Genomic DNA, 26009 nt, shown 5'->3' with positions numbered 1-26009 from the left:
CTATCTCTCCTATGGGTTGGGGGAGCATTTTGATGTACCATGCTTTTCTAGACAAAAGAGAAAGCCTATTCAACTCACCAGCATCCTTTAGGAGATGGATACTAACATCAACTCTTAAAACGTGCTCTATTGAACACTTCTCAGCATTTTCTAAGACTCTCTTACTCTCACTTAAAAGATCTTTGCGCATAATACATCTGAAATGAAATCACACATATTTTTCTCTCTCAAGTAAAATTGTAAAAAGCTGTAGAGATGTCTGTGGTCTATTTGTAGCAACTTATTATGATGAGCGCCCACAGTTCTCTAACCTACCAGCACTTCCTGACAAAGGAATCCAGTCCAACGCTGAGACCAAGATAATCAAGGAAAAATATTTTCTTTTTGCCTTCCTGCCCCTTACCCTCCATGATCAATGGAATCTTGGTGCGTCCCCCAGTGCAAATGATGAAGCCTTTACATTGAAACTAGTGGTTCACAAAAGTCTGTTTTAAATTAAACAGGATGACTGGTTAAGAAAAAAGAAAAATTCCTTTTTCCCAGAACATTGGCCAGATGAAATATAAAGCTGAAATCTGTTTAACTGCTGGTATAAGGAAGATCCAAAGCAACTGATAGGTAGGGACTTATTAGGAAGTGTCACTCTTCATAGCTTTCTGACAAGATACCATTTAATCAAGAGAGAGACTTACTCATCTTCACATTTCTCATTATATGAACTAGGAGAAAAAACGTGTATTCCATGGATTCTATTAATCTACAATTTAATCATGAGGGAATCCATCACTACTCCAAAGACCATACTTTGGTTTTTCAATTATACATATACTCTTTGTTTCTCCATTTTAGGGTTATATGTATATTAACTTGGTACCTTAGGGAAATAATTCAATTGATTAAATAAGAATTCGATGCAGCAGACAAAAATGTGCCTAATAGCTTCCATCTCCCTATGCTCTTCTCTAAAACTGATGCCTAGATTTTGTCTTGTGAATCATGGACAGTTTCTGCTCCCTGCTATAGTTTAGAAGATGGAGAGCAAATGTTAAAGAAAGAAAAAATCATATAGAGTTATTAATAAAGATATTGCTAGCTTCCATATATGCAATGAATTGTTCAAGAAACCAAAGGGTAGTTCTCCAATTAGAACTCTAATTGCACAGTGATGTGGATCTTTGTATTTAATTCACACCATTTTCCCCCTTACATTTTCATTTAAAGATTTATTAGACGAGAAAGATTTGTATTGTAATCTAGAATATCAAAGTGAGAGAACGAAAGGTAAATTGGTAGCAAATTCCATGTTCCCATAATTAAATATGTAAAGGAATTATTTAGTGATTCTAAAAAGAAAAAAATTTAAATCCTTATGCACAAAATACGGCAGGGGTTCTCAACTCGGGGGTGATTTTTGCCCACAGGGAATATTGGGAAATGTCTGGAGACAGCTTTGATTTTTACCAACCTGAGGATACTACTGGTATCTATCTAGTAGGTAGAGGCCAGGGATGCTGTTAAACATCCTGACATATACAGGACAGCCCCACAACAAAGAAATATGTTATCCAAAATCTGTGCACTGAGGTTAGGAAACTCTGACATATGGACATAAGTTTTCTTGTTGACATTTGGTAGCAGCAGCAGTTACTAAGATTAAGCGATCTTAACAACGATGGAGATTGCACAGAATGGTGTAAAGTGAAATAATAATTGATTGTGTACATTAACAATGAAGAATCGGTTGAAACTTACTCAAACTTCTTCATAAATGTGAAATTACTGTAAGCATGTTCAATATTCTTCAGTCTTCAAAGTAAGAGTATTTTAGAGTACTAAAGGACTAAAGAGCAGTTGGTATTCAAATTTAAGTAGTAATTAACAATGAAGTAATAATACATTCTACGTTAAAGTTTCTTTACAGTGAACACAAAAATTGTCACTGTAATTGAAGCCAAGTAGTCTTTGATAAGAAAACAGAACGAGTAGATTTTGATGTTTTACCAGGACAACAGCAGCTGCAGGTCCAACAAAAGCGTAGAGTAGTCCTCCTTCAAGAGAGAGCCAGCAGCTAAAAACAACATCAGATAAAAACTAACAGAAATTAGTGATAAGTGCTAAACCATTGAAGTGTGATACAAATTACTTAGCGTTCAAATTTGGGCCCATTTTGAAGGTTTGTAATTAAGCAGAAATGCATGGAAGAGGTGGAAAAAGCGAAAATGAGAGCATTTGATGCGTGAGAAACACTATACACCTTTCGCAGAAAAGGAACTTTTATTATAAGGCCTTACTTTCAGGCAGTTAAAACATTTTAGACAAATTACTCTTCCAGTGAGATTTTTATATTGACTTTTAGTACAAAGGTGACTATCACATAAGTTTTGTAAAATGGTGCTCTGTATCCATTATGAAAATTTTCAAATGCTCTTTCAAGCAAGAACAGCATGCTTTTAGACTCTTGCGTATGCCATTTATGTGTTCTTCCTTGAGGCCATTGAGATATTGGGAGAAATTGGTTTAAAAGCCATCATTGAAAGGAACAAATAATCTATATTTTGTGCACTTGTTTTTTGTTCTGATTTTACTTTTGCCCCAGACTACTAACAAAATTCAGTAAAGATAAGCTTTTGAATAAAAATAAGTGTGGCTGTGTTTATTTCAATTACTAAATTCACCAGGAAATGCAGGTTTGTACTGATATTGACATGGTAACCCATTTAGGTAAGAACACTTATTCTCTCACAGTAGAGAGGCATGAAGAAGGCATGGGGCTTGGCACTGGAGGCTTTGCAAGGTGGCCCATCTGCATGTGCATGGTCTAGGAATATAAGGAAATATAAGGAATGTAGGAAAACACCAGGAGATGTTTTATCTCTGCTGATGCAATGAGTCACACCTACTACTTCTTGCATCTGCTTTGGACATTTGACCCTGTCAGTATTACTTCTAGGTCCACAGAATCATCATGCTGCCTCCAAAATTAACAATTAACAATAACTGTTGTATATTGGTTCTAAGGACACACTTTTTCTATATTGGTTGTGGTGGTGGTTACCTGACTTAGGCATTTGTTAAAACTCACAGAACTACACACTTAACAGTGTGAATGCTGCTCTGCATAAATTTTATCTTAATTAAAAATTTTAATCTAGTAGGTACACACACACACACACACACACACACACACACACACACACACACAGCAATGCATGTATCGATATATACCTAAAACAAATGTGTGTGTATGTGGGTATTCGAAGTCTGCATTTAGTTATTTCTCCTTGCCATAACAGTGAACAGATAAAATTCTACTTTCCTACTTTAGGGTTGATAATTTAACATCTACGTTTTAAAATAAAACACCTGGGCGAAAAGCCTTTAGTCTGATAGAACACTGTAGTTTGGTGTCTCTGAGACTGCCACTGATTTTCTACTGTATTTTTGTGAGTTAATCTTTAAACTGACATACTACTCATTATATTGTACTCGGTTTCAATCACAAACTCTTTGAAAGTTGGAACCATATCATCCATAATTCCTACCTCTTGCTATATCTCCAACACAGTGCCTTTCAAATACTGGATTTATACCGAAAGTCATACTCCTGTAAAAGGTAATGGCTTAAAGGTAGTAGTGCTGTAGTAAGCACTACACTACAACATAACGCTATCAGGGAGTTTTGCTTGTTTGTGTGTTTATAACATAGATGGCAGAAGAAAAACAAGTGCTCTAATGACATGAGTTCTTTAAATTCTTTGGAAATGTCCTTTTGTTGGGCAGGTGGAATGATGTCTCTTCTCACAGTCTCCATTTGGATGAGCCCACTAGAAGGACTAATAAGCACTAATTCCCATCTCAAACCTGAAGACAAACCGAAAATCTCACTTTAAAAATTTATACTTGTAAGAAGATGCGCCCATCTTTTTCTCCACTTCTCAACTGCTTCCTCACCTTGAGAGAGCAGATGAAATAAAATATGAAAGTGCATTGTTTTAAATTTTAAATATTTCAATATAAACTTTATTTATAAAATCTCTCTTGAATTTATCAGTGTTACAGCTGTGATAGGATGGGCTGATACCCCACCCTCTTTCTTCCCTCTAATTTCTCCCGCAGCCTAGGCATTTTCTAATGTGTAATTTACTGATCCCCCTGATCCTTATGTTTCAGTATTTCCCTAACACGGCAACAAAACTTGAGCTGATCTTTCACAACTTGGTTGATACTAATATACATTATCATCAGTGAAATTAGAAGCTCACATCAGGATCATATTCTAAAAGGTAAACATCAAGATTTATCCAGATCTAAACAAATGCATTTGAGATTAAACACACAAAGTAAATATTGAAATATTTTAAAAATCAAATTCATTGTCCTTATGAAGAAATGTGAAATTGAAACAAGGATTCTGAACAGGGCTTCGCCACTTACTTCCTAACCTCTGTGCATTTCAGCTACCTTATATCATTCCTCACTAATGTGATTTCTACCATTGTTAATGACTCAGTGACAAAATGCAAGGCATCAGCAGTGCCAACCAAGACTAATGGAGCATAGATGATGATTTACTTAATTATAAACACGATTTATCACTGTGGATGGACTTACTAGTGATCAGTGCCATATCCTTTCGTCCTTGTGAAGCCTACTGATGTGGCCACTACTAATGCTGGTAAACCTGCAAGAAAAACATGGTCAGACTTCACGTTCAGCTGTAACCACTGTGCACTCTGGCTCAAGAAAAGCTAGGACAGACTCAAAATGCTTACATCGAAGCAACTACATTTGGATGAATTCCTTCATAAAGTATGTTTCCATTACAAAATTTCTTTCAAGTACAAAAATATGAGAGCGACAGCTGGGTTTTTAACTCAGTGCACTTCTCTAATGTTGCTAGGTTACCACCACATTTGACATGGGTTTAAAGGAAACTAATAACAGAGATTTAGTATATCTTTTAAGTTATTTTTCCCTAGGGGTTTACATTGTTATAAAGGAAATTTATAGTTATAAAATCAGAAAGGCAAAAAATGGATGTTCTGCTGTGATAGAATATCACAGAAGTGGAACATTTCAGGTGGCCCCATATTGATTCATATCAAGTTGTACTTATTATAAGACAGAAAAAAGTAAAGCATTCATGTAATTCTTTCTTTATGATTTACTTATAATAACAAGAGTGTAGGGCCAAATTAAGGGCCCTAAGGAATTAATTTTGGGGCTTCTTGGTCATATTCCTTTTAGCAATCCTGAATGAAGGTCAGAAAATATATGCCAGTTTTGCTTCATGCACTTCTCGGTAGGTATCACTCCACACATTGCTCAGTCCATTTTGGAATTCAATTGCCCACATACCTGTGCCAATTCTGACCTAACAGCTTTTAGTTTATGTTTGTCTGAATCATGCTCTCCTTACTCAAGTTCAAAGGAATGCCCCTGTGTTTTGCTGAACAGAGCTCAGTCTAATCCATGCTGTTTAATTATTTTACAAAAATTGTGGTCATGTCTTCTTTTCAGGAAGGTGATGTTTGCCTTTTCATGTTGAAAATCCATCATCTAATCACCTTCTTGAGTCCCCTCCACCTACCTTCTTTCTTCCTATCATTTCCCCTCCTTCCTGCTATTCTCTTCTGTGAGTCTTTTCAAGTGACACCACATTCCTTCATGAGGTTTAATGACAAAAAATATGAAGGGCATCTCAGAGGGACACATCATATTTTTAAACAAATATGGGCCTCTCCCACCCCATACACACACACAAACACACACACACACACACGGATATATATAGTTGACTTTTTGACTGATTACATCAAGTTCATTAGAAAAAAATTCTCTTCTGGGTCATAGCTAAAGCATTAATAGTCTTCAACCTGTACCATTTATTGTATTGTATTGTATTGTATTTATTTGTATTGTAAATACAAATTATTTTCCCAAATTTATTACATTGCACTTTGCTGTATAGAAATTCACATGCCACTAATCTGCCACCTCCCAGAATTCTTGATAGTCTAGCACCATTGCCTTAGCTTTTTTGCTATTCAGAGTAGTTTAACATTATCTGTAAACTTGGAGACCAGCTGTCAGCCCTCTCCTCAAGATCTTTAATAATGATACAAAATGAGGTAGTTACCATTCTTGAAAACTGCCACTTTTTATACTTAGGTAAAGTCACTTACCTGCATTCTATATTTCTTGGATCTATGGCACTGATTCACGACAAAAGTGTCCCCTGATTCAGTACCAATTTAACTCTAGAAGGTCTTTGTCATGAAATTCAGACAAAAGTTTTATGAAGGCGCAAGTAGAATACATTCTCCCATTTGCCTGTGTAAAGAGTCCTAATATATTAATCCTACTTTTTCCAGTATGAATTATTCTGTTATTGTAATAAGTCCGCTTATTTGTAATTTATCAGCCTCCATCAAGCATCCTATTCTCCAGTCTTCTGGTCCATTAGGTATCTGTTGTATATTTGGTCCAAAATTCCCCATTTTTTTTAGTTCAAGTCTTTCAGGACTCAAAGGCAAAAATGACAAAATCCTGAGGTTTTCTGAAACTAGTTTCTTTAAAGTAACTAATTAATTCTAATTAAACTAATTAATTCTAATTAAACATTAGAATGGGCCTTATGAAATGCATGGATCTTCAAGATGCCCATTTCGTAAGGCAATTTGACAGAAACTTTTCCTAATAAAGAAAAGCAAACAATGAATTAATTCTCGGTCTGTCAACAATTCTCTTTTTCCTTTGAGGACCCTACACACTAGTCACAAGGTTTCATTCACTCTCTAAGTGGACTTTCTTCCTGTGATGGACAGCTGTAGTCCTCAATTGTTTTGAGCTCTCTTGGAATGGACTTCTCAAAGTTTTCTTGTGGGAAATATGTGACTAGCACCTGTTTTGAGCCCTGAACACTGTAAGACATTTTGCATTTTCAGAATGTATTAGCAGAGAACACTTTGCTGTACTGCCTGTAGCTATCCTAGGCTTCTTCTTACATCACTGCTTAACTGAATGGCTATGTGGTCATCCAATATTTACTCCTTCTTAAAGTTCCAAATGCTCAAAGAATGTTCAAAAATGACCAGCTTCATGTATTTTCACTTCCATTTATCAACTTGGACAAAAAAAAGTAGGTTGGGGATAATCACACCCTATTGCTTCATTATATGTGTTCAAAGTCATTTTAACAACAAGAGCATGAAAGGGCATATTAATATGCTTACCCCATCCAAGGCACAAAAAACGTTTCCTTATAAGCCGGGTCCTAATTTTTCCAGTCACAGCCATATAGGACTGCCACGCCTCAGTTAAAACCCAACAGAACGAAGCCAGGAAGAAAAAGTGCAAAAATGCAGTGGTGGTTGTACAGATGCTCTGTGGAAACAGAAAAGACTCACACTGAATATAGTGGGGGGGTGGGGGGTGGGGGGTAATCTTGTGTCCTCCAGAGGACTGTTCATCTTCAACTCATTCCTTTTATTTCAAATATCTACCTCTCCTGTGTGACAGAGTAATTATTTACAGAAATTAGAAACCCTGCAGTCTTTATGCTGCATATGATATGTATGATAGAAAAAAAGATATGTCCTAATTCCATTTACATGTTCATTTTTTTATGAGGAGAAGCCTGAATATAAATTAAAACCCAAGGGAGATTACAATTACTACTTTACTTGGAATTTTTTTTTCTTGAAATGTAATTATGGGAATGGTCCTATCTTCAGTTTAATTTAAGTTACAGACATCTTGCATAACTCTTTTGGCTACGTTCTTGATCCTTCCATTTTATCTGGTAATTCTTTGTTATTTTATCTGTGTTGATGTTAAGATTACAACCCAACAGCCATCCAAAAGGAAAAATTGCTTTTATACAAGTGTGATATTCAAGGTAGAAAAGTATAAAATGAGATTTGGTTAATAGCCTAGTGCAAAAATAACATAAGTATTTTTAAGTACTTAATACATTGTTCTTTATTATTGCATTACAATGTGTTGTATGTAATCAAGTCATTTTGAAAAGTTAATCGAGTCACTGGCAGTACACAGCCATGATTTCATAGATATTTTACTTTACACAAGTTAATCATTCTGAATGTGCCAACCATTAGTTACTCGTGACTCATCTGCGAAGGTGAGCAGCTGAATTTTGGTAGAAGCTGTTCCTTATTTCACTACTAGTATAATGTCTTTGTGTAAATCTTGTTAAAATGCAAGTCTTCATAAATCAGAATCAGTAACTAAACTAAATTTAGTAACTAACTAAACTTCCTCTGTCAGTCTGTCTTGCTATTCCCCAAAACTGAAAAGAGCAAAGCACAGAAGTAGAAAAACAATCATAAAAAAACCTCATTAACAGAGAAATAAAAATACAACTCTCATCTTCCCACCTCCACCCAATACACTGTTAAAGTCAAATGTCTTTTAAATTTTTGGCCCAAATTATTCCTATTATTTGCTTATTCTCTTGAAATTCACCAGATGTTAATTCAGCTTTTCAGTTCTTTTAATCCTATAAAAAGAACTTCACCATGCTTATCTCTCAAGGTTGTTTTAAATGTTGAGAGATAATGTACAGAAGCTGAGTAGCACCATGCTAGGCATATAGCAAGTGCATCAACTGATTATGACCATAGTCATCATTATTTTAAAAACAGTACTAAGGTGTTACCAGTTGGTTTTCAGCATGTGATTCCTTATTTCATGTAGCACTTAAAAATCCTAGGTTACTTATGTTTATCCTCACAAAGATGACAATTCTCAGTATGATAAAGTCATGGATTTCTAGAACCCTTTCCTCATACCTTTACTCCTATTTCAGGCATAATGTAGTCACTTGAACCAACTGTGATTCCTTCTATACTTGAGACATTGAGACTTTTCTTCCAGGTAAGGGTTTAAATATCTGCAGGCTGACTACTTTTGTTCACTCCTGATCTACGGTTCCTGATCCCAATCTGAATTTCAAAGATAACTCTTCCATTTAATACCCATTGTTACACTTTCTAATTCACCTGTCATTTCCTTCCACCAGTTGGTCCCATCTCAATTGTATGTGCTAGCAAAATTATTCCTTCCCCATTTTAAACTATCAATATAAGGTTGTATAAAACAATGTAAAAATATTGCAATATTAAATGCTAAGTACTAGATGCACTGAGATTTTATAAGAAATAATAAAATGCTCAATGTGTCAATACAGAGACTTAATTTGCTCTTTCTATATTATGTTTGTTGCTTTGGGACTCTCTGTTACACACTTTAATTCTAATACAAATTGAAATGGATGCCATTTGGGGCTACTGACATTTATCTCAATAATTCATGTCTCTCTAGACAAGAATATGGCCACAGTATGCGTGGAAAATGTGTAGTAACTAGAGAACTAAGACCCATTTTTATGAGCGATCGCATTCTACTATAATGAGATGAATATTCATATATGTCTAGAAACTGCTCTATGAAGGAAAGCTGTCTCAACCCAAAGAATGTATATATATGGAAAAAGTGGTCTAAAGTCACAAAACTTATCTTATGTGAAGAGTACAACAAAATCTATGTTCCTGAAAATAAAGAGAGAGCTAATTTTTCTTCATCATATGAAGAATCACTATAAACTCAGACATTGCACATGAGACACACAATTTTTCTGATAGATTCGATAAACTGTATTTTTAAGATACAACTTTTATAATAGCAATTTTCAAATAAACTATTTTCCACATGTGTCATCTCAGTTTCCACACGAGTAGCCTTTCTAATATTCAGGGTTCAGGATTCCTTGATTTCCTTTTTCCACATAACCTATATCCCACATTGACCATCTCTTGGATCCCCTCAGTACTAGAGACTTTTACATTTAGAAATCTCACTCTGGTTCTATTTTTCTATAAGCAGATTTATATACGTCATCTGTTCAATTTTCCTACTACTGGACTCATTGTCATGACCTCCAGTCTTACAGCCTCTCCTTATTCACCTGTGTGTCTACTTTTGACTCCCACAATAAGTGAGTCTTGACAGCTTGCCATTCCAAACCTGAGACTCACTAGCACCTCAAGTTCATCATCCAATTCTTCTGATACACCTACCTTGCTGAATCTCAATTTGGTCCTTTACATGTGCTGAGTATGGTTGACAAATATTACAAAACTTGAAAAGGTATTTAAATTGGCAAACTGAGCACTGTTCATACCTGTCACCCTCATGTATATTATTCAGCCCAAATCCTCAGGGATAATAGAAAAGATTTCATAAAATTAAAGAAAAGAAGTATAAACTGTGGTAGAGATTGTGAGAAATATCTAAAAAACGAGCAGATGATGACAGACAGAAGGATACCCCAGCTCAAAGCTACACATAAGGAGCAGAGATGAAGACATGGAAATAGGGGAGTAAGATACACAGATGACACACAGTTCTAACATCTGTTTGAAACTACGTTCAGAAGGAAAAAATAGAGACAATTTCAAGGAAAGGCAGCATTTAAAGAAATATTATGGAAAAACTTCTCAGAACTTCAAAGATCCTCTGGTCTAAAGGATAAATTGAAGATAACACACACACACACACACACACACACACACACACACCCCTAGTTACAGTGTGATGAAATTTGTGAAGATCAATGATAAAGAGAAAATCTTAAAAAGGTGTCAGAGTCAAAAGAAAAATTACTTACAAAGAAATAATCAAGTTGGCATCAGACTCCTTGTGAACAACCCAGGATACAAGAAGACAAGTAGAATAATACCTTCAGCATTATAAGGGAAAATAACTTTGAAGATAGATTTCTACACCCAGCAAAACTATTATTCAAGTGAGAGGCAGAAATAAATATATTTTTATAATTAAAGGAACCTTGAAGTTTACTACTTCAGGATTCTCTCTGAGAGAACTGGTAGACAACATAAGCCAATAATAAGAAGAAATCCAGGAGGAGGGAATAGGATAAAAGAAGTAATGGGCAGCAAAGAGAGTGATGAAATACATTAAGTCTAAAAAAAATGTTTATTTAAAAGCTTAAATATATTTTAATTTTAAAAATATGGCCATATATATATAAAATTCAAAATGATAGTAATGAGGGTTAAAAGGTGAGAGAAATAAAAGTTGCAAGGGATTGGGGGAAAATGAAAGTATGCTAAGCCTTTTCTTTGTTCTCAGGAATGTTAGAGATACTAATTGACTCGAGGTGTTAGAAAAATACGCTTGAACATGTATATTAACAATGTTAAGGTAACCACAAAGAGGTACAAACAAATAATATATTTATAAAATAGTAGAGGAAAAATAGAACTAAGAAAAAAATTATCAGCCTAATAAAAGGCAGGAAAAAGAACAAAAACAAACTAGAAAATATGATAAATAAAAAAATAACAAAAATAGTTCCAAACATATACGAAATTATAGAAATGGGAATATTTTAAATTCATTAGCTAAAAGTTATGGACTTTTTTAAAAATTTTATTTCAGAAGGAGAACGTTTGAGTAGGGTAGAGGGGCAGGGGCAGGGAGAGAGAATCTTAAGCAGGCTCCACACCCAGCACATAGCCCAATGTAGGGTTCAATCCCACAACCCTGGGATCATGACCTGAGCCAAAATCAAGACTCAAACACTGAACTGACTGATATACCCAGGCATCCAAAAGTTAAGAACTTTCATATAGGATAAAAAAAATCAAAATCTAGTAATTTATTTACAAGAGACATAGCTCAAACCTGATGACACAGGAAGACTGGGAATAAAAAGATAAAAAGAGCTATATTAAGCAAATGCTAATATGCAAAAATCAGATGTCACAATGTTAATATTGAAAAAAAGCATTAAAAGAGATGAAGGACTTTTCATGCTGATAAAAGAAGTAGGTGATAAAGAAGTTTCCAAAGAACACATCTCTGTGAAACTAATAAGAATTTTTCAAAGTGTGTGAAACAAAAACAGAGAAAACTACAAGAAAAACTGTCAAACTAGGTTTATAATGAAAGACAACATACAGCTTTCAAAAAGTCACAGGAAATTTGGGCTCTTTCCATAATTTGGCTATTGTTGATTAATGCTGTTATAAATATCAGGGTGCATGTATCCCTTCAAATTAGTATTTTTGTATCATTTGGGTAAAAGCCTTGTAGCACAATTCCTGGATCCCAAATGCCCATCATATGATTAATGGAAAGATGTGGGGTACACACACACACACACACACACACACACACACACACACACCAGGGAATAGTATTCAGTCATAAAAAATAATGAAATCTTGCCATTTTCAAGGACATGGATGGAACTAGAGAGTATTATGCTAATTGAAATAAGTCAGTCAGAGAAAGACAAACACCATGTGATTTCACTAATATGTGGAATTTAAGAAACAGAACAAACTTGGTGGTGGGGGAAGAGAGGCAAACCAAGAAATAGACTCTTAACTCTAGAGAACAAACTGATAGTTACCAGATGGGAGGTGGGATGATGGGTTAAACAGGTGATGAGGATTAAGGAGGGCACTGTTGTGATAAGCCCTGGGTGTTGTATGGAAAAAATGAATCACTAAATTCTACACCTGAAACGATTACACTGTATGTTAACTAACTGGAATTTAAATAAATAAATAAATAAATAAATAAATAAATAAATAAATAAATAGTAACAGTTATATACAGATACACAGAGTCACAGGAAAAGTGGAGAAAATGATAACATGGAATATTATAATAACAATAAAAGTGATTAACCTTTCTTTGATTAATTACTATATGTAAGAAACAGAGCATGTGCAGCTCTTTAACATACAAAATACAGAAGTTAACTACTCCTAAGAAAGTAAAATAAAATAAATTTGAGGAAGTTTATTGCAGGGCATTTTTTGCAAACAGCAATATGATAAAATTATAAATCAAAAACTAAAAATTATAATACTGTACCTCTTAGGGTAAAAGCTTTTAAATAGTTCATGAATTAAAGAGAAATTAAAACGTAAATTATAAACTATTTAGAACTGAAAAACTAGGCAATATATATTTACATCAAAATTTGTGAAATTTTGCTATGATAGTACTCAGGATTTTTAAAGCCTTACATAGAAAAATAATGGAAAATGAAAATTAATAGGCTACTTAAAGAAATCAGAAGAAATGTAATACAGACAAAACCAGAAATTAATAAAGTGTAAATAAAATATACAATAAAGTTAACCTAACCTAAATAACCTGAAGTTAATAAAACTGAGGATAATTTAAAAGGCCAATAAAATAGGTAAACCTTTGGCAATTGTGACCTTTTTAAAAGATGGAGAGGAGACAAATAACATTAGAAATCAAAAAAGTTATTAAAAGTATCATAGAAGAATATGTACTATATACACATGAAATTGAAACCTATATAAAATGGACATTCTTCTAGAAAAACAATCAAAATTGGCATGAGAGATAAAAAATAATTTTGGATAAAATTAAAAGGTAATAAAGGAAATAATCCTCCAAAAATGACAAAAACTTCACAAAGATTTACAAGCAAATTCTCCCAATCTTAAGGAATATATAATCACCAGTTAATAAGACATTTCCAGGAAAAAGAAAAATACTAAAAGATTGATTCATTTTATAAGGTTTGCCTAACACTGACACCAAAAAGAACAAGAAAACTGTAAGCCACTTTAATTTATCTACATAAATGAGGAAGTATTAAGCAAAAGATCAAACCCAGAAGTATAGTAAAAGCATAATAAATCATTATCAAGTAAGAGTATGTCCAGTAATGCAGGATGATTTTACATTAAAAGTGACCTCCATATAATGTATTTATTATAATAGCAGATTAAAGAAAAAAATGTGATCATATCAAAATATGGGAGAGAACTTGTTAAAATTCAAAACCCAATTGTCACTTAAAAAATCTTTATTGCAAATTATGAATAGAGAACATTCTTAATAAAGATTATCTCTCCAAAACTTATGACAAAAAACATATTTAACAGTGAAATATTAGAAGAATCCCCATCAATTATGAATAAAAAAAAGAAGGTCCACCATGACCTCTACTATTCTAAATTGCACAGTGGTCCTCACCAAAACAATACAAGAAAAAGCAATAGGAAAGGAAAAGACAATACTGTCATCATTGTAGAAATATATCTCCTTACTGAAAACAAAAATACTTATTCAAAGGAATACATGTACCCTGATGTTTATAGTAGCATTATCTATAATAGCCAAATTATGGGAACAGCCAAATATCCATTGACTAATGAATGGTTAAAGAAGATGTGGTATATATACATTAGACACATAATGGAATATTACTCAGCCATAAAGAAGAACGAAATCTTGGCATTTGCAAAGATATGGATGGAGCTAGAGAGTAATATACTAAGTGAAATAAATCAGTCAAAGAAATCACAAATCCCATGTGATTTCACTCATATCTGGAATTTAAGAAACAAAACAAATGATCTTAGGGGAAAAAAGCGAGAAACGCAAACCAAAAAACAGACTCTAAGCTATAGAGAACAAGGTGATGGTTACCAGAGGGGAAGTGGGTGGGGAGATGGGTTAAATAGGTGATAGGAATTAAGTAATGCACTTGTGATGAGCACTGGGTGTTGTATGTAAGTGTTGAATCACTAAGCTGTACACCTGAAACTAATACTCCTTGTATGTTAACTGGAATTTAAGTGAAAACTAAAAAAATAAAAAGAAATATATCTCCTTATTAGGAAACCCAAGAGGATCTATTTTTAAACTATTAGAAATAAGAAGAAGAACCAAAAAAGTAGCTAGATACAAGGTAAATATACAATAATTACATTTCCTGTACACTGAGATCAATATACAAAATTAATTTTTCTATAAACAATATCCATTGGAAAATGTAATACAAAATTCTAATTAATTATGACAACTTTATCTCTCTTCTCCCTCTCAAACCATGTTAGAATGACCAAGTGTTTAAGCCACAGGATAAAGAATAGACAGTAGACAACAGTGAACTCAAGATGTTCGCAAATTCAGATGTTGAGGGAAGATGGCATAACTGACTTACAGTGGAAGAGAATGTTGTAGCCTAAGTGCTTATAGAGTGTGGGAGGTGGTGAAGGAAATATTGATAGTAATGGACCCAATTCACTCTGCAGGCCTTCAAAAGGTTATAATATTTGGAAACAGAAGGAGGACCCAGGTTTGCATGGGGCTGAAAAAGAGAGAGGTTGGTTGAAAAATCTATATACAAAAAAGCTGAAATTCTGCGTTTCCTCCCCAACTTAATGCAGTCCAGCACTGTCACAAGGAGGTTAAGTCGCTGGAAAATTGAATGGGTTGGGTTAAGAACATAAGCATCAGTCTCATTAACAGGTAGGTGTACAAGGCAGATACAAGTGTAAATATTAAACAATAAGCACTCTCCTCTCATTTTTCCCTTACTTCTGCTCCCAGAATGCCAAGTCAGAGATTAAAATTCACCCCCAGAGAGGGGGAGGAATCTTCATTGCTGGCTCATCCAAGAGGAGCACACTGTGAAATCTGTTTCTTTCTCCTTTCTTTCCTTCCTTCCTCCCTCCCAACCTCCCTCCCAACCTCCCTCCCAACCTCCCTCCTAACCTCCCTCCCAACCTCCCTCCCAACCTCCCTCCCTGCCTCCCTGCCTTCCTGCCTTCCTTCCTTTTATCAGGGTGAAATCTACCTTTCAATAAGTCCATCTGTCTATATAGAACTTCCAGTCACTTTTTAGGGCCTTGCTTTTATATATGAACACACAAATAATTGAGAAAATCTTCCAACATGGAAAAAAAAAGGTCAAGGAAAGAAAAAATAGGGTACTAAGGAGAGACAATAGAGGTAACAGAAAAATAAAAATTTCAAAAAAGTCTAAGTTCTTCAGAAACTGTGAAAGGAAATTGCACCTATAAAACAAAATCACTAGGGAAAGATGATCAGATAAAAGAATAGGTCCTATTTGTAATGACAATATAAACTATAAAACGACTCAAAAACATTTAACAAATATGTGCAAGAGCTTCATGTAGGTAATTATAACATTTAATTAAAGGATACAAAACAAGACATAAGTAAATGGAAAATATATTATGCACATGAATTGGAGACTCAACGTCATATAAATGTTATTCTTTCCCAAAATGCAGTTCCCATCAGATCTTAATTTTATTTATTTATTTATTTATTTATTTATTTATTTATTTATTTATTTATCAATCAAAATAAGTCAACTCTAAGTCATAGAGAAAACCAAATACAAAGAAATAGTCCAAAAAGTCTAAAATTAAGAAAGAAGCATAGAGGGTTTTCCTAATGATATAAAACAGAATAATATGTAGTCAGATGATTATCATCCCTGTTTTGCACATGAAGGTTTGGAGAGACTAAGTAACTTGTCCAATGTCTCATGATTGATCAGTGAGGAGGAGTTAAAACATGGTTTCCGCCTCCAGGTCTTGTGTACTTCCTTAACCACCTCACTCTGCTTTCTAACAATATTTTTTGCACACCCATAGTCTAATCTTCAAAATCATTTTTATCCCCTCATTTTCCTCCTTAGTCTAAAATCAGATAACCTTGCCTTCAACATTACTGATGAGGTACAGGCTACCCATATTGTTGAGATCTTCATATTCCCTGTGCTCCTTACTTTGAAATTTCTCCCTTAATTTCATCTATTCCTTTCTCCTTTCCAAAGTAGAACCCTCCCCTTCCAGGAGATGGTATAAGAGAACTGAGACAGGTCCCTGGAGTCACACTGTGGGTTCACACCCTCACGGCTGCATTTACTGTTTGTTACTTAAAATCTCCTTGCCTCTCTCTCCTCATTATAAAAATGAGCATGATAATAGCATCTACCTCATAAGGCTGTTGTAAAGATTAAAGGTCATTATACATATAAGCTTGATACATAGCAAACACTCTTGATCCTATATTTGGTCAACTGTATACTCTCCTCCTTTAGTTAGTTCCCATGTTCCTATCTACATAATCTCTTAGCCTACAAATCTGTTGAAATCTATCTTTATCCACTCACGCACCCAACCAACCATTCAGCCTTCTTTTATTGGTTTATTCACACTGATTCTCATTGGGTTGTTCTCTTTCTTTCCAATCGTGGTCAAATTTCTTGAAGGGCTAAGCTAACCATCAACTTCTTTACTACCAACGTACACATTTTTTGTCTATCTAGCATCTCCCCTAAATTTCTTGCTTACAGGAATCACCCATGGCTTTCTAATTTCCAAATCTAATAAATGGAAGTTTCTTAGTTTGCCCCAAATACTTTGGACCTTAACATTCTCACATATGTTATGAGATTTTTCCTCTATGATATTTAAAGATTTCCCTAGCTCTAAAATTCTACAATATCATGAATACTATCTAATTAAAAGTCTAACTGAGCTATTCATGTCTTCTAGAATTAATTTTGGCAACTTATATTTTCCCAGAAAATTATCCATTTCATTTATATTTTCGAATGTCTTACTATACAGTTGTATATAATGTTCTCATAAATTTTAATACTATTTTTTACTTCTAAGTTTGCTTATCTATGTTTCCTATTTCTTATTTAGTTTACCAAAGACATCTGTTTTACTAATTTATTTCAAATCTTAATGATTCCTTAAGTCCAACTACAAAAATATTATTACATTATTACTGGGATGAACCTTTTAAAGTGTAAAATATAACTATTCTTTTCATTTGGCAGACTTTCAAGGATTCTAAGAACAAAATACTATGTTTACCTTATTCCCAACCTTCAAATAAATCAAAGAGTGTTAGCATTTAAAAATAACCAATCGTAGGCAACAATTATGTAAATATTTCAAAACACAAAAGAGAAAATGCTTTTGATGAGATATATATTAAAAAATTCCATGGAATATAAAATTCAGAAAAGCTTGCTTTTGCTAGAAATATGGAAAACAGAATTTTGAGATGAAGCACTTAAGAAGAATATTTAGAAACTCTCAAACAGTATCAATATCTGCATACTTTAATTACAGTATTTATGGAGAAATCAAGAATTACCAAAATTACTGCAACATTTAACAATCTTAGACAAACAAATCATTCTTTCATATGAAGCAATTCTTATTTGAATTATTTAGATAATTTTCTCCATTCACACACTAATTTGTCTAGAATAAATAACCAGACAACATGATGACTATAGTCAACACTACTGTATGACATATGTGAAAGTTGAGAGTAAATCTTGAGTTCTCATCATAAAGAGAAATATTTTTTCTTGTTTTCTTTCTTTTCTTTTTATTGTATCTATATGAGCAGATGGATGTTGGCTTTGTAATCCACTTCACAATATATGTAAACCAATTATGCTGAATGGCTTAAATTTATACAGTGATGTATGTTATTTATTAATAAAACTGGAAAAAGTAAATTATAAATACGTATGCCTTGCTATTTATATTGAATAAAACATGTACAAGAATAAAAGAATAAAAGTCTGAGATGCACCTGTAACTCCTTACATGTGAATGATGCCATGGGAAGAAACTCTGGTGTATCACCACAGTGATTTCAAAGACAGTTTTTTTAAAAATTTTTTTTAACGTTTATTTAGTTTTGAGACAGAGAGAGACAGAGCATGAACGGGGGAGGGGCAGAGAGAGAGGGAGACACAGAATCGGAAGCAGGCTCCAGGCTCTGAGCCATCAGCCCAGAGCTCGACGCGGGGCTCGAACTCACGGACCGCGAGATCATGACCTGAGCTGAAGTCGAACGCTTAACTGACTGAGCCACCCAGGTGCCCCTCAAAGACAGTTTTTTAAAGGCTGCACTAATAACTGCCTATTCACATTTTTCAAAAAAAGTGGTTTTTATAGGCTTAAAATAAAATTACTGTAAGAGTGAAGTAAGGTAACAGGTAAAAATGGCTTGCACAAAGATAACATATAACTTCACATCTAGTAAGCACTCAATAAAAAATACTGTTAATAATAAGGTCATAATTAAAAGCTTAGTCAAATACATGGGTTGATTTTTATTTGGCAAAACAAACATAATTGAAAATGTTTGAGATTATGTTTTAAAGGATGACAAAAAACTAACTTATCAAGTTACTACTCTGCCTTAAACATCAATTTTGCAACAGTGCTTCAAGGTAAATATTTTATAAATTAGGAAAAGAAGCTCAGAGAGATTAAATAGCTTAACTGAAGATACACAGGAAGCAAATGAAGCAGCATGCCCTCTTTCCATTACAACATGTTGTCCTTTGCTGTGAAGGGCCCTGATTTTGCTGATGTTTATATTTATATGGTTATACTATACTATATACTATATATATAGTATAATTTCAAGCCAGTGAAAATCTTTTTGAAATAGCCATATATAGATGGCAATAAATAGATGTTATTATATAGAAGCAAAAACCATATTAAATTATTAGTCTTTTTTTCCCAAATCACCACCAACAGAAGAATGCACCATTTAAAAGCATAGTTTTGGTTACATGGATTCCATCAACACATGTGCAAATGTACTTTGAGGTTATGTGGATAGAGCACCTCAATCCCAATGAGATGGATCGTTAAAACCAGTGTGCATTGTGACCATAAGCTCCATCATTTCATAAAATTAAATTAAAGGTTTTATTATATTAAGACTTTAATCAGAGCTTTCTGTTAATGTCACTTCATTCAACCCCCTTCATCCCCTAGCTGCTGTGACATGCAAGATCAACAGCAATGTCATTTGTAGACAACTGACAAATATCTCTCGTAGACCCCAATATTTAGCCTGTAAATTTTTCCTCTTGGATATAATACAAAATATAGATAGAAGAAATATGATAGGCTTTAGTTTAATCTTGAAAACTCTTGGTTTTTCATTAAAAAGTTGCAATATTTGTTCAAAAACTGTGGCAACAAAACTATGATAAGGAAACATTATTATGTCTCTGAGCCACCTTTTCTTTTTTTTAAAAAAAATTTGAAAAACAGAATTGCTAATATAAAGTCATGTATGATATGAAATAGTTAATAAATGAAGAAACACAAATAGTTGCTAAATGGGAGTACCTCAAACAATAACAATCCTTATTTGCTAGTACTATTAAAAAGAAAGAAATGCTAGATAGAAGTCAATAGAGATAAAAATCTGTTTCACAGATGTCAAAAATATGTATCTTGCAGAAAACATGTTCATATTTTGAAGACCTTGGAAAGTTTGTCACACATAACAGGAAAATCTGAGTCTTTGAAATGTGTCCTTTGGGAATCCAAACATTTGTACATCGTACACAGCAGATGCTTCATTATACACTGTTATCTCCAGGCTTAGAAAATAACAATTTTATTCAAAATGAAATATAATTAAGGCACTTGCTAAATAAGGCCAAGAGTTCAACTAAAGCTTTACTAATAATTTAGAAACTTTAAAATGTATTATAAGCTCTAAGATACCTCTAGGAACTGATTTACACTGTGTTCTATAACTGAAGAGAAAATCAAGTGTCAGTGGACTTATATCCTCTGGTGTAATTAAGCACCATATATAGTCACTCAGAAAGGAAGAATAGCAATGGAAACATTAAGTTGCCTTAAACTTGTATGACGCAGAACAAACAAAACTCTGTAGCTCTGTTGCTGGGGTTTCTAGACAAAATATTTCTTTGAGGAATTGAAAGGTAAAGGGAAGTTAACGCTTTAATATCAAGAAGACATTTGATTATTCTATTTATCAAGTTTAGTCAACAGTTAGACTTGGTGTCACAAGATTATTTCAATGAAATGAAAACAGTTTTTGATTCAGAGGCAGCATATTATGAAAAGGTCCTAGACTTTAGAAGCAGGCTAGTATTTCTCAACCATGGTTGCACAGTGGTATCACCTGGGGAACTCTAAAAACTGTGTATCTATTAGAGTTCTCCCCTAAGATCTGATCTGTTCATCAGTCTAGGGTGGAGTTTGAGCATTAGAATTGCTAAAGCTCTCCAGGTGATTCTAATGTGCAGTCAGGATTCACAATCAGCAATTTGAACCATCACAGACTCACTCCTTGCAATGGAAGTTACCAAATGTGTGACCTTGCACAAATTATTTACTTCTCACAGCCTTGAAGTCTTTCATCTGTCCGATAAGAGTGAAAGTACTACATAGGATTACCTTAAAATTACATACAATAAATGTAAAGCGATTAGTTCTCACTAGGCTCTAAAAAGTATTAAACAATAATGACTATTTATGCAAATTTTCAACCCATTAGAGTAACTTATCTAGTCTTAGCTAGTTCCTAAAATTCTGGAAAGAGCAATGAAAATGGAGCCCTCTGCTATGCATTCATATTTTAATTTAGAATGTCATTAGAACTGGTAGACTTCTTTATAGAACCTGCTATGGAAAAAGAATCAAATAGCTACCAATGAACAGTGCGGGGGGTGGAACGGAGCAAAAACAGAGTAATGCTGGCCTTGATGTTATTCTGGTAGAAGGCAGATTATCATCTGATCCTATCCTCTGGATTTCTCCAGATACCTGAGGAGAAATACCTAGTGTTGAACAACCACAACAGTTGAATTGTGCTAGATGTGATCACTGGGCCAGAGTTACAGGACGCTGGACATGATAATTTAGGATCTCAAAGAACTTCTACTCCAAAACAAAAATGTAAATCCTGAGACTGAATAGTTCCATTTGTGCTTACCTTTTAAATCCCTAATTGCTTATCTCTGAGCCACGCAACCCCAGATATTTCAAACCCAGCATATTTAAAAATGACCTTTTCACCCTCTCTCTTAAGCTAGCTTCTCATTTTGTGTATTGACTCCACTGACCTCTCTATTTTCTTGGCCCTAGATGGGGCCATCACTCACTCCCTCATGAGCTATTAGTGACAGAGGGAGATTTCTGTGATGAGACCACCCTTCTATTGGTCCTACCTCCTTTGGCAAGAATCAAGTGAAGCTCCTGAGCTAAGTATGGCAAGATGTTACCACTATCTCCCCTCTACAATGAAAGAAAGATCTTAGAATATATCTGGCATATACAAATAATAAATATGAGTCATAGTTATAAGTATTTTTATAATCATTGCAAAAGGATATGGGTACAAGATTTACTTTTACAATGAGAAATACTAAAGTATGTTTAAATGTTAAGAGTCAAGTCAAGAAAGTATGAATCAGGAGAGAGAACCAATTGCATCAAGTACAGAAGATACGTGATAAAAATAAAACCTGAAGCACATGAGAAGAACTGGCCTTTGATAAGAAGAAAGTCCTCTCTTGACTTAACACATGTAGGAAGTAACAAATATTAGGTGAAAATGTAGATAAGGTAGCGTACTTTGTGGTGGGAAGGTAACATGATGGCTACCAAATTCTCTTTGGAGTAGGAGTTGAGTCCATTGTTAAAGTTAAAAATGTTGGAGGGCAATCAGTGGTTTGGGTACATTTGAACACACAGGAAATTCTTTTTGTTGAGAATTGGAAAACCTGGTAACATGGAATTTCCAGGCAGCACTGAAGGGTCCATTGAGCTGAGTAATCATGCATATTAACAGCTCAAAACCAGAGACCTATAGTACAAACCTCCATCCACCTCGGAAATCACAAATTCTAGTCCCGTGAAAAAAATAAAGAAATACTGGTTTTGCTATTTTTCTGTGAGGCATTTTCTCTGGGTTCTTGTTGTAATGGATATCTAGTATATGGTTCTATTTTCTTCCCCCTTTGACTACTCATGACACACTCTGCCTAAGAAGACAAACCCACTCTATGGAAACAATGGAAGCTACTCCAAAAACAAATCAAGATTTCAGTCCATTGGTTGGGAAATGCTGAAATCACATTGTAGCAAATCCCTTATTCTGAAGCAAGACTGAAGAAGTGTCTCAAACTGCTACCTACCTTTTAATAAACAATTACCTTTGAAAGTTTAGAACGCTGCCAGGCTAGATGCTCAGTTTCTCAGCAGGTGGGACAGATGACTATGGTCAGAACACTATAATCCAGATTGGACAAAAATGACAGATGGCAAAACAAACTATTTCTAGTATCATTACTTTTACAAGCAATTCCTATAAATACCTTTTTGGAAAACATTTATTGGAAAAGAACAGCTTAGTCCAGTCAAATCCAACATGATCTTTTTTCTTTACCATGTCTTAACAGGTATTGTCACTGAAGAATTTAGGGTCAAAATATTTACTGAGTACCCAGTGTATGAAAAATCCTGTATCAAATCCTGAATCAAAGTTTAAACATTTTACACAAAAACATAAAAATTATATAAGCACAAAAACACATTTGTAAGCAATTATGACATATGAATGTGTTTAAAATGGATTACTGGAATGAGTAAAGTCAAGAAGATAAGGATATTTTAAACTCTGACTTTATTTTTAATAAAAGATTCCTGAAATTTATTTTATCAATATAAAATAGAACTAAATTTTATTAGTATAATTTACTTTTAAATCCAGAGTCTAATTGAGACCTCGAACTTTGTTTAGAAATGGTGACAGCTGGATCACATGGTTTCTTGGTTGATCCCTAGCTTTATTATTAAGCTCCTTTGATTTAGTACAACATGTCATCCTTTATACCGTTTCCTCTTATCATATGTAAAATTTTTATTACAACCAAAACAGAAAAAAGTGTCAAGAGGAAAATAGAAGCAAAATCCCAAAGACCATTATGTCCAAAATAGATTTTACCAAATATTTTAAGTATAGTCTTCTATTCTTATATCATGACTTTAAATTATACAGTTTAAAGTAATGTGGATGAGCTGAGAAACTCCCTCCATTCTTACCCACAAGCATAACAGTAGTGTAGAGAGAGAAAGAAAGATCTAGGCCCAAGGTTGACGGGGAGAGGGTGAGGAGGGGTGGAGAAGAAGTTGAAATGTGTTCCCAGGCTTCTCTAGAGAGCTATAATTTCATTCTCCTCATTTTAAGAGGGTGAAAACTGTTCCTCTCACCCCACCTCCAACCTTGCCTCTTTCTATTTTTCTCCATACATTTTTGCCTTCTGAGGAGAGGCGTGGCAGTAGTCAAAGTTAGTATTGGAGCAAGAAAGAGAGAAGAAAGAGAATCCAATTACATCCAGCAACCTGTCCTCCTACTTTGACCACAATGTCTTAATGCCAGGATTCCGCAAGGAAGAGAGCTTTGTTAAGAATCGACTTGATTCAAATGAACCAAATACAGTACTTTATAAACAACTGAATCATTTCAAATCAAGCTAATATTATATAAATAATATCTGTCTTTTCCAAGTACCTACTTATTTATATCATTCAGTTCAATATGAATATGCCAAATGTATATTTGTGAAAGGAATCAGATTATGATTCATGTTCAGTTCTCAATTACAGCCTCTCAATGCATGAAATACTCTCTTGTAGTAAATGAAGCACTTTGAGAGGAGTACACATTCTTTCAGGTTTCTAGGATCCCATTTAATGCATGACTATAGCACATAATGATTGTATCTCAGAATAATACATCTTTTTTTCCTCTGTGAATTCAAAATCACTTTCTCTTGTATTATCCTATTATCTGTTGGAAATTCCTACTCTTATGCTTATTTCATAGATTAAAGTTGGTTAGGGTCAGGTTTGTTTTCCTTTTTTAAGTCCAGTGGAATACCTAGCATGCAAATTTTATCCTGTAAATATTTGTTGGATTAAAAAATTAAGAAAATAGCTCTGTTAGTAATGATTTCAAAGGAGGTTTTGATCTGACTATACATGCTATTGCTTCATGTAATTAAGTATGAGAAATTCTTCATCATTGTTGTAGAGATGCCTAGCTTGCCCAATACTCGCTCGCTCCTTGCCCACATAACACAACCTTAAAAAAAGAAGTAATATCTGGGCACGTGGGGACCCAGAATAAAAACTGAATTTCCCATCCTTTCTTTTAAGGTCATATGATTAAATTATTACCAAGAGAAGATTAACAAGAATAGTATGGAAAACTTTGGAAAGTATCTTTTTCATGTTTCCCTTTTTCCTGTTTGTTATGAGGTGGAACATTTACATGATGGCTGGAGCTGGAACAGCCATCTCGGACATGAGGTGGAAACTACAAGTTTAGTTCGGCAGAAAAAAGTCAGGGTCCCTAATGACCAGGGAACTGCCTACACTTAGGTGAGCAAGAAATAAGATTTTACCATTTTTAAAATCTTGTTGGGGCACCTGGTTGGCTCAGTTGGTTGAGTGTCTGACTTTGACTTCGGTCATGATCTTGTGCTTCCTGGGTTCAAGCCCCATGTCAGGCTCTGTGCAGACAGCTCAGAGCCTGGAGCCTGCTTCAGATTCTGTGTCCCCCCCCCCCTTTCCCTCCCTTGCTCATACTCTGTCTCTCTCTCTCTCTCAAGGCAAATAAGCATTAAAAAATTAAAATATTGTTTAGCTTTTTTTCCATAATTCAGAGCCAAAATTAAGCCTAAATGTTACATTTGGTATCAATACATAAAAGACAGACATATATTATTATGCTCTCTCTTGACAAAATATTATATACTGTGTTTAAATAAATGTGACCTGTGAACCAACTGGAATAAATTATACTTATTTTCCAAGCTCTGAAATGAGTCCAAATATTCACACTTCATTTAATAGTCTCTGAACCATATAATCCTCAACTCCACTAAACCCCCTTCACTTAGCAATAAATGGTATCTGTGAAGTATGGTAAGTTTTACATAGAACTTTAATACTTGCTATCTCACTTGGTCTTTATACATAACAGGAAAAGTAGGTATAGTTACTATATTTTTTATTTTATGCATTAACAAAACATGCCCAGTGAAATTCAGACTTTCCCAAGGTCACACAGCAGGAGCACAGCAAGAACCCAAAGTCATGTCTTTTGATTTATTCCATTTCTCATTTAGTTTCCTTCACACCAAATGGTCTTAGTGGATCTATCTGAGTTGGAAATGACCAATATCATCTAAAATTATTATACTGGAACAGATCCTAGACATCTAAAAAACTTCTCATTAAACAAAATTCTCACCTTGCTCC

General features: G+C 34.2%; 1 protein-coding gene across 3 annotated transcripts in view; it reads right to left on the bottom strand.

The window, feature by feature from the left end:
* ADGRB3 (adhesion G protein-coupled receptor B3) overlaps nt 1-26009 on the bottom strand; it is a 724938-nt gene that overhangs the window by 61954 nt on the left and 636975 nt on the right. For all 3 annotated transcript variants that reach the window (XM_047860848.1, XM_047860847.1, XM_047860849.1), the window contains 3 exons: nt 7236-7386; nt 4612-4681; nt 2002-2068 (listed from right to left, as the gene is read on the bottom strand). In XM_047860848.1, the coding sequence (XP_047716804.1) occupies nt 2002-2068; nt 4612-4681; nt 7236-7386 (288 nt within the window). The remainder of the gene's footprint in view (nt 1-2001; nt 2069-4611; nt 4682-7235; nt 7387-26009) is intronic.

This window comes from Prionailurus viverrinus, chromosome B2, assembly GCF_022837055.1.
Source record: "Prionailurus viverrinus isolate Anna chromosome B2, UM_Priviv_1.0, whole genome shotgun sequence".
NCBI lineage: Eukaryota > Metazoa > Chordata > Mammalia > Carnivora > Felidae > Prionailurus > Prionailurus viverrinus.
The sequence above is the reverse complement of the archived record's forward strand: the minus strand, read 5'-3'. Positions and strand labels throughout refer to the sequence as shown.